The sequence below is a fragment of the Chroicocephalus ridibundus genome, chromosome 8 (genome assembly GCF_963924245.1).
Source record: "Chroicocephalus ridibundus chromosome 8, bChrRid1.1, whole genome shotgun sequence".
In the NCBI taxonomy this organism is placed as follows: Eukaryota; Metazoa; Chordata; class Aves; order Charadriiformes; family Laridae; genus Chroicocephalus; species Chroicocephalus ridibundus.
This window is the reverse complement of record NC_086291.1, coordinates 11,787,879-11,801,861: the sequence shown is the minus strand read 5'-3', so window position 1 is coordinate 11,801,861 and position 13,983 is coordinate 11,787,879. Positions and strand designations below refer to the sequence as shown.

The window sequence follows — 13,983 nt, the reverse complement described above, 5'->3', positions numbered from 1 at the left end:
AGCATTTCCCGGAACGCAGAAGGCACCGGGGTCTCTCACCTTGGTGCAAATGGAAAGTGCTGTGGGCTGTTTTCTGGTGACCTCAAAGATGCTGTCGCAAAGAGGGAACCAAATAGCGTCAGGGCAGAGCAAGATCCAGTGGGAAGGCCTGTTTCAAAGCAGGTGAAATGCCCAGACGGGGGATCTAGCCTGACTCTTGGAGCCAGCTTTGATTCATGTCAGAGGAAAAGAGCCAACCACGGGTCTGTGGTGCTCCAGCTCCTGTAGCAGCTCTCAGTGCACCTCTGCCCAGGCTTAAATCTTCCTTCGGCGTCCCTCTGAAGCTTCCTCTCCCTTGTTTGCGCGTGTGCTCTTTTCCTCTGACTGTTCTTAACCCTCCCTGCCTTGGCAGCCAGGGTGGAAGCAGAAAGCACTGCCTCGGTTCCTGGCGCTGCACTGAGCATCCTCACCCTGCTGGGGGGGGCTTCAGCTCAAGGTTTCTTTATGCAGAGAGGCACAGCAGTAGTTCTGGGGGGACAGAGACACCTCCAGGTCCAGTGGGATAAGGAATAGGGAGGAATCTGGCAATATAGCTAAACCATGGAGGCTGTGGGACCTTAGGAGATGGTCTGGTCACTCCAGGCAGGGTCACTGCCCTTGAGAGATGCCTCCAGGAATCGGGAGAGGCATCCTGGATTTCACATCCTTTCACAGGCTGCTTCACCAGTGTTTGATGTTCTTTCTTATTGAAGTCATCCTGTGCTAACGTCCCAGGGTCTGCATCGGACACTCCGGCTGGTGGACGAGGAGAGAAGCACACTACCCCTGTGGTCTCTACACACCCAAATGACAGGGGCCTTCTCTGCTATTCCTGGTCAGGATAAGGACCCAGAGCAAGTTATGAGACGTGGCTCTGACCCCTCTCCTGCTCAGGGAACCCTGTGTTTAAATACGGCTGCTCCTCGCACTGCCCCAGGCGAGGGTGTGCTTCATTTCAGCGGGATCTGCTGCGCACTGTGGTTGTCCCAAAGGGCCCTTGGACGAGACCTTCCCGGGGCCGGCGCGGGTGGCTGCTCTGGGAAGGGCAAGCGGCCGCGCTGGCAGGCCCAGCAGGATAAATAGAGTGTGTAAAACCCGAATTAGCTCTGTTGTCAGGTGTCACATCAGGGTCATGGCTCTCGCCTCAGGTCTCCTCGATTTATGCCTGGGGACTTTAACTTGACAGCCAGGTACTTCCCCAGACTTCTCGTGCAGCGAATACTGCAGGTCCCGCAGCCTCTGGATGAGTGAGATGAGAGACGGTTTTGAGTGAGAAGGGCTTTTTTCCAAAGCTCCATTGAAATACATGCTGATTCCCTTCCTTGCGTGCAGTAGACACCGGCGGGCACTCCAGAGAGGGCAAGGAGCCCCAGCCAACAAGTGAGACTGCAATCGGGGTAAAGCAGGCACCGCAACCTCCTGCTCCTCAACTTCTGTCTTTTCTTACGTCTTTTTCCCTCTTCTTTTTCCACCCTCTGCTTTTCCTTTCTTCCCTTTCTCCCCCTCTTCTTCCCCCTCCCTCCCTCTCTCCCCACCCCCCGGTATCAAGGCGACATCTCCAAGCCAAGTACTTTTAATTTCGCCCGTGGCCCTTGCTGACACGGTGGATATGCACAGCAAGTTAAATTCCCGCCTGATCAATAAAGCAGAAGCAGTGTGTCCGACTGGTCGATATTTTTTTATCTGTCTTCAGCCCAGTCCTGCTGATGACAGCCCCCTGCGCTTCAGCAAAGGCACTCAAGGGCATCGGGCTTTGGCAACACAGCTCTTTTTTTTTATTTAAATTAAAAAAAAAAAAACCCAGATGCCTACAAAAAAAAAAAAAAGTTCACGGAGTTTGGCCTTTGCTTAATAACGTTTTATGATTTATCTTAATTTTTAATTGAAAAAAATTTGCGAATTAATTGATTTCTGGGACTTGCCAATTAACATTGTAATTGGGTGCATGATAAATTTCGAGGGAGCATCATTTTTCTCCCTCTCCCCCTTGTCACCGGGAAGGGGAATCGCGAGGGCAGCCGCTTCCTATCCGTACGCCCCCCGCTCCTTCCCGAGGTGCCGCTGCCCTCCTCCCCCCTTGCTCCTGTATCTTAAAGAAGGAACAAGAAAGCTAATAAAGTCGTGTTATTAGAGTCTCGCCAGAGGTGACCCCTCGAGGCATAAATCCCGGCCAGGGAGACGGTGGGGACAGGTACTATTAAGTGCCTGACAGTGCTTTGCGAGGCAGGACCGGGTACCTCCCCTCTCCCTGGGCTGTGGGGAAGGTGGTCCACCAGCCTGGAGCTCCTGGGGGCTTTCCCAGAGGGCTCTGGAATCCCCCAAGGTGTTTCAACCGAGCAGTCCGTCACCTGTGATGTTATCCCACCCTCTCCCCTTGTGCGAGTCCCATCACGCCAGGAGCCTCTGCGCGATGTCCAGCTGCTCCGTGGAGGGACCCGACCCCAGCTCCAAGCACCCGGTACCCGAACGGCCGCTTCCCACAACGCGTGCAGCATCTGGGGTTTGTCCCGCAGCCAAAAACCGGCAAAATCCCCCCCCAGCAAAACCAGGCTGCTGGGGCGGGGCCGGTGCTTGGGAGCTGCCGCTTTGCTCCAGGGGCTGGAGCACAGGAGTGGTCTTTTGCATCCTGCTCTGCCCCGAGCCCCTAAGGCAGCGGGTCCTGCCCCATGGCATCCCATGCCACCCCACGGCAGAGGTGTTCAGTGCGGGACCTCAGCTTCAGGGTCATGGGTGTCCAGATTCAGGCACGGACACATCTCCGGGTGCGTGGGGAGTGGCATCATCTGAAGCTTTCTCCAGCAGTGTGTCTCCTGCCAGATTTAAATTAAACACACTCCGTCACCAGAGAAACCCGCCTGGAAGGGTCAGCTTCTCTGTGATACTCAAGCAGGGCGCAGGGCCACCTGCCACCACGAGGCACCTAACAGGGTGACGTCCCCACGTGGGGTGTGGAGAAGTGGGTGAGCTGGCGGTTGCCGAAACGAGGAGTGAGGACACGGTGTTGTGCCAGGGCAGGGAGAGAGAACAAGCCGCACCTGCGGGGACTGAGATGGAGAGTGGAAATACCGAGTAACTTACAGAGTGGGTGGTGTTCCTAGTGCTTCTCCCACCCACTTCACGTGCTGGTATGGATCAGCTCGTTGCAATCAGCTCAGGTGCCCGTGCACAGTCTAAAACTCACGGGGCTTTGCTGTGCCATCCTGCAGCCCCCGTTACACCCCCGTATGCGGGGGGGATAAGCCGGGGTGGAGGGTCCCAGGCTTCCACAGCAGAGCTTCTCTCCACCGGCCAGGACACCAGGAAGGCCAGGAGCAGCCAAGCTCTGCACCCGCTGGTGTCACTGGCGGGCAACCGTGGGGGAATGGAGGGAAATTTATGAGGAGAGCAGTCTGTTTATTATCTAGCAAATGTGGTGCTGCTGATACCGTGGATTTATCCTCTTTCATCCCCCCTCTGATTTGTGTCCCTGCCCCTCGCTGTGGCAGATTAATCATGGACAGAAAGGGAAGAGAGACCCTCCAGCTTCCTCCCGTGCACTCAGAGGGCGGCAATGGCAGCAGCCTGGACCCTTCATCCACAGCTTCTCCAGCGGAGAGAGCACAAGCCATGCAGCTGCCTGTCCTGCTTGGAGGTGCCCCGTTCCTCTCCTCCCGTGGCAGACCCCAGGGAGGCAGAGCTGCTGGGTGCTGCCCGTAATCTGTGGGCGAGAGCACTTCTGGTGGGCCAGAGCTTCCAGGGTAGCACGGTGGGGGAGAAAATTTGTGTGTCACGTACCCCCTTGCTCCTGCGATGCCCTGAAAGTGCTATGAAGGTTCCTTGAAGCACCTTTGGACTCCAGGGCGTGGGTTTTCAGGCTGGGGTTTGGGACCTCGGCGGGCAAAGCCTTCCTCTGCCGCTGACTCCCAGCACAGCGGGAGCCCTAGGAAGGGATGCATGGAAACCCAAGGGTGAGAAATAAATCTTCGGTCAGTTATTTGCCCTGAAGCGATGCATGCCTTCTGCGGAGCCTCTTCTGAACTGCCACGTGAGCTGGGAATAATTAAACAGTCATTACAGCCGCAGTAGCAAAGAGCCCCCCAGATCAATCTAATGCATGACCTTTCCCTCCGACTTTTCTCTTTATTTTTCCAGCCATCTCCTTTTCAAATAGTGGGAGCGAAATGACACAACCCTCCCACCCCAGCCTCCTGCTTTGCCCTGCGCACACGGACCACCACATCCTCACCCAGAAATCTGCCGCCCGCTCTGAGCGGGGGCTCCCGGCAGGGGCATGGGGTACCTGGGGCTGATAAAGAGAAACCTCAACATGGGTGAAAATGGCACAGAGCAAATAAGGGCTTTTAGCGTGGTCAGGTTCATGCCACAGTGGTTTATCATTCTGCTGCATTTTTGTTGCAGCATCATTTCTGATGGTGGGGTCAGGTTTGTCACAGCTTGTTGGGCACTGAGGTCACAAATATTGACCAGAAGACTGTAGGTGCAGAGTGCTTCTAGTCCTGACTCCAGCATCTTTGGCAATTTTTACCATCACTCACCTCTTTTCATAGAATCACAGAATGGTTCGGGTTGGAAGGGACCTTAAAGATCATCCAGTTCCAACCCCCTGCCCTGGGCAGGGACACCTCCCACTAGACCAGGCTGCTCAAAGCCCCATCCAGCCTGGCCTTGGACACTTCCAGGGATGGGGCGTCCACAGCTTCCCTGGGCAACCTGTCCCAGTGCCTCACCACCCTCACAGTAAAGAATTTCTTCCTAATATCTGATTTAAATTTCCCCTCTTTCAGTTTGAAACCGTTACCCCTCATCTTATTGCTCCACTCCCTGATAAAGAGTCCCTCCCCATCTCTCCTATAGGCCCCCTTCAGGGACTGGAAGGGGCTATAAGGTCTCCCTGGAGCCTTCTCTTCTCCAGGCTGAACAACCCCAACTCTCCCAGCCTGTCCTCATAGCAGAGGGGCTCCAGCCCTCTGATCATCTTCGTGGCCCTCCTCTGGACCTGCTCCAACAGGTCCATGTCCTTCTTGTGCTGAGGACTCTGGAGCTGCACGCAGTACTGCAGGTGGGGTCTCACCAGAGCCCACCATCTCTCTCATCCCCACCATCAAATGCAGGAGATGATCGCAGCAGCACATGGAGCAGGTGCCGCTAGCGGAGCCACAGCAGGTTGAAAATCCCAGCATGTTTCCCCTGATCGTGCCCGGCCACGCTGGGGGCTGTCACCTGCGGCTAGGTGAGGATTTGGCCTTATGTAGTTTAAAAAAAAAGAAAAGAAAAGAAAAGAAAAAATCAAACTCCCATTTCCTTATTTAGGCTTCAAGTGACACTTCCACTTATTTAAACTGGCGTTCACAAAAATCCAATTCTCTCTCTACCCGGCAACTGCTTATTTACAGCCAGCGCTGCTGCCCACACAGCTCCGCAGGCGGCTTGCTCTGCTGCCGGGGCTCCCGTCCCCAGGCTGCATGTTTGAGCCCGAGTCCTGCAGCTAAAAATAAATTGATTCCACTGGATTTTTATTCTTTTTTTTTTTTTTAAGAAATACATCAGTTGACCGCAGCTTGTAGAAACCTTTGGGCTTTGTGGGATCTCACGCAGGAGCTGCGTGTGCCCTGGCTCCAGAGGGCTGCTGAGAGTTGTTCTGCGGATGAGTCGCAGAGCTGGAGGACAGCGTGGCAGCAGCCCCCTTCCCACCTCTGTAAACCTCTTCTGGCTCCAATGTCATTAAGGGATAAGCACAAACAACTGCAGCTGCCGGAGCTCAAGGAACTTCTTCTCCTGCAGTTGTTATTAATTACCTGTGGGGAGTGCTGCTGGGGGGTGGCTGTTGTGCCACGTACTGAGCTCAGCCCTTCCTTGATGGATGCTCACCATAAGCCCTGCCTTGCCCTGGGTGGGGTCTCTGCAGAAACCTCATTTGAACACGTTTGGGGAGCCCAAGCGGCTGCGAGGTCTGGTGGCTGTGGCGGGCTGGAGCACGGCGTCGGGGCTGTTTCTGGCCCTGCTGTTGCTGCACTGAGACTTCAGGCAAAGCTGAGATTCCTACTGCAGCTTGCAAGAGCAAAGGCGTAAAGGAAAAGGACAAGTGCCGCCTTGCTCATGGTAAAACACAATCCGATCACTGAACCTTCAGCTCATGGCCTGAGTTTTCCATGTGGGAAGCAGCAGCTTCCATTCATGGGGATGATAAGGCACCATTCCCTGCATGTTGTTTTGGGTTTTTTCCTATGTCACGCACACTCCAAAAGGCAGGACCATAACAAAAAAAAAATAAATAAACGTGAAGCTCATTATGTGTAACAGCAACCATGGCAGGAGTAGAGAAACCCCAAGACTGTGGGTAAGGAGGGCACATATGCAGCGTGCTGAGCTGCTCTTTGGGACATCAGGACTGAAGTGCTGGGTCTGAACAGCCCCTTGGGTCTGGCTCAGGGAGATGCCAGGGGATTCCCAGTTGCATCCGGGGATGCTCCTAACCAAATCCCTGCCTAGCATTAAAAGACATCTGTGTGTAGCCCGAGTCTTGCTTTCATTGTGGAGAGCCTTGCTGGTGTTCCTCTTAAAGCTGATGTGCTCTAATACAGAGGAGTGATGGGTCCCTGCAAGCGCCTCAGGGCACGTGGGGACCTACCCATGCGGCTCCCCGTTAAGGTTAATGGGTGGCACATCTGTGGGGCTGCACAGAGCCCTCCACCAGAGCAGGGACCTCATTTTGTCCCCGCAGAGGCACAGGGCACCCGGACACATGAGGATGCACCGATGCACGGCCAGAACCGGCGCCACGGCCCCGAGAAAGGGAACTAGTGAGGAAGCAGCTGCCTATTGCTTGGAAATGCAAACCCATCGGGAGCAAGAGACGGAGGCTGCCCACATCGCTGGGTCTTTCCAGGGCATTTCTCGTCATCTTTGGTAGTTTGGGGGGGTTGCCTAAAAGGGAAAGGAGTTGTTTTGCTGTAATGAACTAGATAAACAATTCCCCAAATAGATTAAAACTAACTGTAACTTATAAAAGTGGGTAGTAATTATATTTTATTAGCTAGCAAAACACCATTTTTTTATTTCGTAGGATAATTCTGTGTAAATCACCTTAATTAGAAGTGTCAGACGAGCCCGTGAATATCGTACTTAGTAACTAATTTCCTATGTACAGGTTATAATTTAAAACACATGGATCACTCGCCGAGTGGAAATATGCTAGCCATGAAATAATGTGGGGAGTGTTGGGGTTATTACTATGTAAATGTGTAATCATTTCAGACCACTGCAGCCTGGCTGGGTGATTAAAGAGAATCCCAAGGTCTCCGAAGATTGTGCTCTCTGCAAGGGCCTAGAGCGAAAAAACTTTAAAAGGCACCGAAAAGTGTTTGAACTTTAAAGGTCTTGATTTCCCTTTTACCATTTTTAATTTGTCTGCGGTGTTTATGGAGGGGAAGGTTTCTCTTTGCTGACGGCCTTTCGATTCTCAGCCTGCTGCCGACATCCTTAAGAGGCACAGGGGGCTGCAGCCGCCGTAATTCGGGGGGTTGTTTAGTGGGATGGGGGAAAGCACCCTTAAATTATGACCAGGGCTTGTGCCCACTCCTGACCCATCCCTGGAAATGAATAAAAACAAATTGCAGACCCTTATTAGCAATAAAGTGGGGCTAAATTGCAAGGAAGGGGGTGGTTCTTAGTAATCCTCCAAATTAAGAAAAAAATAAACTCTGCCGAGTTATCTAAATCAGTCCCCTTCCCCATCAGTCCCAACGGCAAAGGTTGGCCTTTCGGCTGACCAGAGACTCTTGTCCTGAAAACTGCAGTTTCCTGGCGCAAACACCATTTCTGGGAGGAATTAATGAGATTCTTCCTCTTTCCCTCGAAAAGGAATAATTTTAAACACCTTTAACAAGAAAAGGGAGGAAATGAGTTGTGTCGTGGTTTGTTTTTTTTTTTAACCTGGTGTTTGGATTATAAAAGGGAAAAAAGTTGTTTCACACTTCGGGTGATTGAGAAATTCAAGGTAGCGCTGGAGATGGGGAGGGGGTGGCAATCCTTCCCATCGCCACCGTTCGGGCGCAGGCTGGAGGTGGTGCCAGGGGCTGCATCTCCGGGGGCAGCAGGGTCTGACTCTGCTCCCCATCCGCCTCCCGAAAGCAGGGCGGGGACAGAGCTGGGGCATGGGGGGCATCCTGCACCCCCCAGCAAGCACCCAACAGCTCATCCCCTCAGGGATGGGGGCTGCGAGGGAGGCGATGCCCCAGCCCATGGATCAGTGGTCCCCAGGAACGGCAGCCACTTGCTCCAGGAGCAGAACTGTGGCTTTAGGGTGACATGATGGCGATGGATAACTGCGTGTTTCCCCCCGTTTTGGGGTGGGGGGCGAGGGCGGTGGCACTGGGAGGGGAGGGGTCCGTAGCCCCAGGAGAAAACACCTTCCTCCATCCCTGCTCATTTCATAACACCCAGCCATCTGCCAAATCAAGGCAGATTAAAGCCAGCCAAATTCAATTTCTCCCCGCTGCCACTGCAGCTCGGCATCTGGGGCTAAAGTGTCCCCGACAAAGCGAACATGACAGGCACATTGCTTTTTTGTCACATCTAGTACCGTGTTGATCTTCTAAAAGTCTCATAAAAATTTATTGATGTCTCCCATATTGCTGTGATTGAGAAGAAAGGGGCGCGGGTGTGCGGAGCCGGGCGCGCGCGCGCGGGCGAGCGTGTGTGCGTGTGTATATTAATGTTTCTGAAGTAGATCTGATTTGATATGTCTTGTTCTATTGTCAGCATCTGTTTAGCGAGGCTTTTTAATACTTTCTGGCTGCCGATCACTCATCCTTAGCCTGGGATGCAGGCTTGCATACAAATTTTGTTATTAAACACAATTCCATTCCCACCCCCCCCCTTTCCCCAACCTCCGCCTCCCCCCGCTAACCTCCCCCCCTCCACCCACCCATCCATCATCTCCCCGGGGCTATGGGGAACCGGGAGCCAGCCGCCCCACCGGCCGTACGCTTACAAGCTCAGGCGCTGGGCTCGGCAACATATTTCAAGAGCCTTTTGCCTGCTGCAGGTGCTTTGCATTGACAAATCGAATCATGGGGAAATAATTTATTTCCTAATGCTGTTTGCAGCATGTTAGCAGGAGAATTTACATGAGAGAGATTACTTTAATAACCAAAAAATTACAGTGCAGGCCTCCCCGCCATGTCGGCTTTGATATGTAATTGTTTCAAGTTTAACCTGTCTGGAGGGGGGAAGGTGTTATTAAATCTATAGCATCTCCCGCTGGCGAGGGCAGGCGAGGAGGAGCACCGTGGCGGGGACCTCCTTCCCTGCTAAATGGGGAACAAGCTGAATTAACAAATCACTCCAGCCGCCGGCAGAGCTCCTGCCTCCACGGCGCGGCTGGAGCTGAGGGGATCTTCTTTCCCTTGCTCTTACGCCAATTTAATCTCCCTCTTTTTCCTTCCCTTTTTTTTTTTTTTTTTTTTTTTTTTTTTTATTGTGCCTGACCCTACGCAGGGCTCCCCTCTCCTTGGCTTTCTTCCCCCCAACCCTGAGGCTTGCTCCCTGCTTTTCCCCAGGGCTGGGAGAGGAGCTGCCCAAGCCCCCACGGAGGGAGAGAGTTGGGATTTGACTCGGCATCATGTGTCAGGGTTTGGAGATTCCACTAGTAGGACCATTTTATTCCAGCTGGAGAATTAGTTGGCGCTGCTCTCCTTTCCGTGCCCCTCCGGCCAGGGTGAGGAGGCTCTCATTGGTCTGGGGAAGGGAAGCCATGTGCGATTTGACCTCGTGAGATCCCTCAAAGCGCTTCCCTCCTTGCCCACCGCAGCGGTTTTGTGACTCTGACCCCGTTCTCTTCTCTCTTGGCAGCAAGAGCTCCATCCTGAAGGATGCCATGGCAGCGGGCACCCCCAAGGTAAGTCAGCACAACTCAGCACACTACCCTCCCTGCAAGGGGTGCTCTTTACACCCCCTCGCCTTCCCAGCCTGCTCCCTGTCCTGATACTCAGTGTCCCCCAGGAAGGTGGCCGCACTTTGGGACCAGGCCAGCGCTGGGGGATGCTGATGCCCCCCTGCACCCATGGGCTGGAGTGGCCGAGTCCCTGCACAGGGCTCTCTCATTTCCCATGCAGCCAAGGGACGTTGGAGCCGAAGGACCCGGCAGGCTCTGGGACTCCAGATTGTGGCTAATGACAGCTAATGAGAGCTGATCACACGCAGACTGAGCTCAGCTTGGGAAATCATGTGCGGGTGTTCCTGGAGCCAGAGCCATATGCCAGCTTTGGAAGAGGGGAGTGGGACTGCCTCAGGGGGAGCAAAGCACACCTGAGGAGGAGCCCAAATCACTAAAAGACCCCGTCTCAGCCACATCCCCCTCCCCAGGACCCACCTCCCATCCCCTTGGCTCAGAATGCAAAAATACTAAACGCACAGAGCATCACGGCATCACTGCAAAGGGCATCATTTACTAATTAATATTACTGTTAGCTGGATTTCATATGATATGGCAGTGAGAAGGACCAGAGCTTGGGCAGGCAAGTGGGTGGCAGGGAGCACTGCAGGGCGGCTGGGCATCGCACGGCCTCTGAAAACCACACTGTGCCCCAAGGCAGGCAAAGGCAAGTGGTCCAGGCTCTCCTGCACTTCTGGTGACACAGTCCAAGCCAGGGAGGCTCCTGGCTTCCAGGGAAGATCAGGGCATCTCTCACAGGAGATGTGTTGGTCCTTGTTCTAATAGAATCATGTCTTGCTCTTCCCTTTTTTTTCCTGGAAGCTTTGGGTCATTTTTGGCACATGATGTCAGAAACAGTGACTGAAATTTCAGCTCTAGGTTTTCCCCATGGGACTGGGTGTCTTGCCAAGCACATCAACACCTTGTCTGCACCATGAAGTGAGGGGTCGGGGAGCCACTGTGCTGGCCCAAGTTCCTGGAAGGCAGGGATACCTCTGAAATAAACCCAACAATTTCCCAAATCCTACAGGGGAAAATAAAGATCATGGTTTTACTCCATAGCACTCCACACCTTTGGCATTCCCTGCTCCTGTCCCCTGTCCCAGGGTAGACTGGGAGGAGAGTGGAGACCTGACTACTTCTCCCATGAAAAACAAGCAGAGCAGAAAGCAGTCCCCAAGGTGATAATCCACAGAGCGTGAGGCTGCCTTGGGACGTCTCAAAGGAGCTGGAAGGGGCACCCGCAAAGCGAAAGCAGCCGGATTCCACAAGCTTCCCTTTCCCTCCTCGTCAGGTCTGAGTGTAGATAACTCAACGGTCCCAAACACATCGCCTGCGAGGGAGAAGAATGGCTAGGAAGACAGATTAGCTGTTTGGAGGGAAACGCAGTGAGTGACTGACAGAGACCAGATAAAGAAGAAGGTCCATCTCGTGGCAGGGCCGGGCTTTTGAAGTTTCCATTGACAAAGAATCCCATTTGCCTTGAGCGAGGGGATTAAACTGGGACTGGAGCGTCGTTCTATGTAAAAGAGATCAATCGTCCCCTGTCACCACATGGATCTTTTCCCTTTGCCCGTCACGTCTGGGGCTAAGAACATTAACTTCAAGAAGCCAGGAGAGCAGGGAGGGAGAGGGTGAAATCAGGAAATCTTTCATTCCCTTCTCAGAGAGCTTGAAAGCCTCTCAGCCCAGGAGGATTCATTATTTCTAGGTGGCTTTTGCTGGGGGACAAGTCCTGTGTGGCATGGGAAGGCACACGCTGTCACCTTCACCTGAGCTTGGTATTAAAGGCTCCTTTGTAACCGCACGGGATTGAGGAGGAGGGTGGTGGGGAGATGAAGACTGCTCTTTCCCTGTGTGCCCACTGAGCATCTGCAACATGGGGTGGGAATAGCCCATCAGGATGTGAAGTCCCTCTGAGGAAAGCCCTGCTGGGGACAAATCTGGGCCTCTGGGCCACCCTTAACAGGGGTCCCAGGCAGAGAGATGGAGGACAGACCACCGGGTGGGCTTGCAGCCCATGCCCAGGCACCCAGGCATCACTGGAGATCTGGCAGACACTGCCTGGGAAGAGCTGCGACCTGTGCCGTGTCACACTTCCCATGCTGGGCACCGGTGGAAGGAGTCACAGGGACTGAGGGCACTGCCGCGTGGTTTCCCGGCCGGTCCTTCTCCTGTTGCCAATAACAGGGCCATCAACTCCAGCAGCTCAGCAGTGGGAGAAGGGAGCTGCGCCTCCCTATCCCTCGGGAGCATCCCCTGGCAGCACGGGCAGGGGCAAGCTGGTTCCACCCAGCGACATGGGAACTGGGGTGGGATGCAGGCTGGTGTTACCAAAGGCATTACCTTTGTGGTCATTGGTGGCTTTAAGACCACTTTAGGACTCATTTGGGGCCTTTGCATATACTGTCATGGGCTGTCGCTGCTGTGCTGGCTTAAGGCTCTTCCTGGGGTGCAGCTGGGGGCAGGGGATTTAACTCCCCCCATGCTCTGTCTCCTGGCTCTGCTCCCATCCCTTCCCTGCCGTTGCCCTGGCAAATGTCTCTCCTGGCAATAAAAGCCCAGATGTAAACGCATATTCCTCGCTGGCCGCTTTCCTGCCCCTGAAGAGCTGTCACTCACTGCACTGGGTCAATTTTCATGGCAATATGTCAAAGAAAATCCAATCACTCAACATGGGATGTGATGAATGCAGGATTACTGTATCAGGTTCTTCTATTATCGGAGCTGACGGAGGCAGTGATGGCCAAGCGAGGGCTGCGAGCTTGGGGCGCTCTGGCCAACACATCTGCTCGCTGCCTGGGCTCCCTCTCTGCGAAGGCAGCTCGGAGGGCAGCGCTGAGCACCACACAGCTCCACAGCGCTCGGGATCCTCGTTGGCTTTCTCTTAGTGATGAAGCCCAATCGATGGTGGTATGCCAGCGTGGACAAGCCAGTTGGACAAGCAGATGACAAACCTGCACAGTGAGCCTCAGGATGAGATTTCTATCCAACCCTGACTGCCACTTTGCTTAGGAAAGCTGGTGACAGCAAACTGGGCTCTGCCAGCCTCTGGCTGGAGAGAAGGGCCTGAGATAGCTGCTTGGTGACTTCAGGAGTCCCGTGGCCTGCAAACAGCAAGGGGAACAGTGCTGTCTCCTCCCATCTGCCGTTTCTGTCCCTGATTGCAAGCTTGGATGCTCATCCCATGACTTGTGAGAGCCTTTTGTCCCTTGATCTTCATGCTGCTGGGAGCCAGGTAGCCCACTGAGGCCCCACTGGTCAAGGTGGCAGCTTGCTCCTGCTGGGCTGCCTCATGCCTGTTCTTTGCAGAAGACAGAGGTGCAAAAAAGCGCTGAAAGCCCATCTCCTTTACAGAAGGCACACCTGGTGGCCCTGCTCTAGGAAAGGTCTTTCTCAGGCATTGGACTTCAAGGAGAGTCCTGGACATCCATAGGACACTTCTCTAGTGATATGTCTTGAGACACCAAGTGGAAGAGGAGGGGTGGAAAAAGAAATTCTTCATCAAAGCGAAGTTTCCATGTTGGTGAGAACAGATGCCTCACGCCCCTGGGAAGGGATGGAGGATGTTCTTGCTCTTGCTGAGCTAGAGACCATGGCTCCATGGTTCTGTTCACCGGTGTGGGCTGGAGGATGCTCATTAACCTTTCACTGTTGTCCTGGGTCACCATGAGGAAACCCAACACCAGAGCCACTCAGTAGGGCACTTTCTGAGGATGTGTCCGAGCCAGCCATGCCCCAGACCTCTGTGAGCCCAGAGCTTCCCTGCAGCGCTCCCCAGTATGCCCAGAAGCCATGTTTCAGGCAGGCCAGGCATCAGGGATATCTTGCAGAGGTGTAGGGACAACACCATGGGCTCTGTCCGGTCTTGTGGCTGCCCAGGAGTCTGTCAGCAGCATGCAGTTACCCCAGGCGGCGTTCCTGTGTTTCACGCTCTCCCCTTACCTTTCCCCTTTTGCCTTGGCTGCTTCTTGTAAGGGGTTGCGCAGGAGAGGAGCACACATTGAGCTGAACCCATGTTGGTGAGGTGT

The 13,983-nt window shown here is 54.0% G+C and overlaps 1 protein-coding gene across 1 annotated transcript in view; it reads left to right on the top strand.

Moving 5' to 3' along the window:
- The window catches only part of RNF220 (ring finger protein 220), a 235,206-nt gene that overhangs the window by 150,739 nt on the left and 70,484 nt on the right, over positions 1 to 13,983 (top strand). Inside the window, exon 4 of the mRNA XM_063343584.1 lies at positions 9,871 to 9,916. Within this exon, the coding sequence (XP_063199654.1) occupies positions 9,871 to 9,916 (46 nt within the window). The remainder of the gene's footprint in view (positions 1 to 9,870; positions 9,917 to 13,983) is intronic.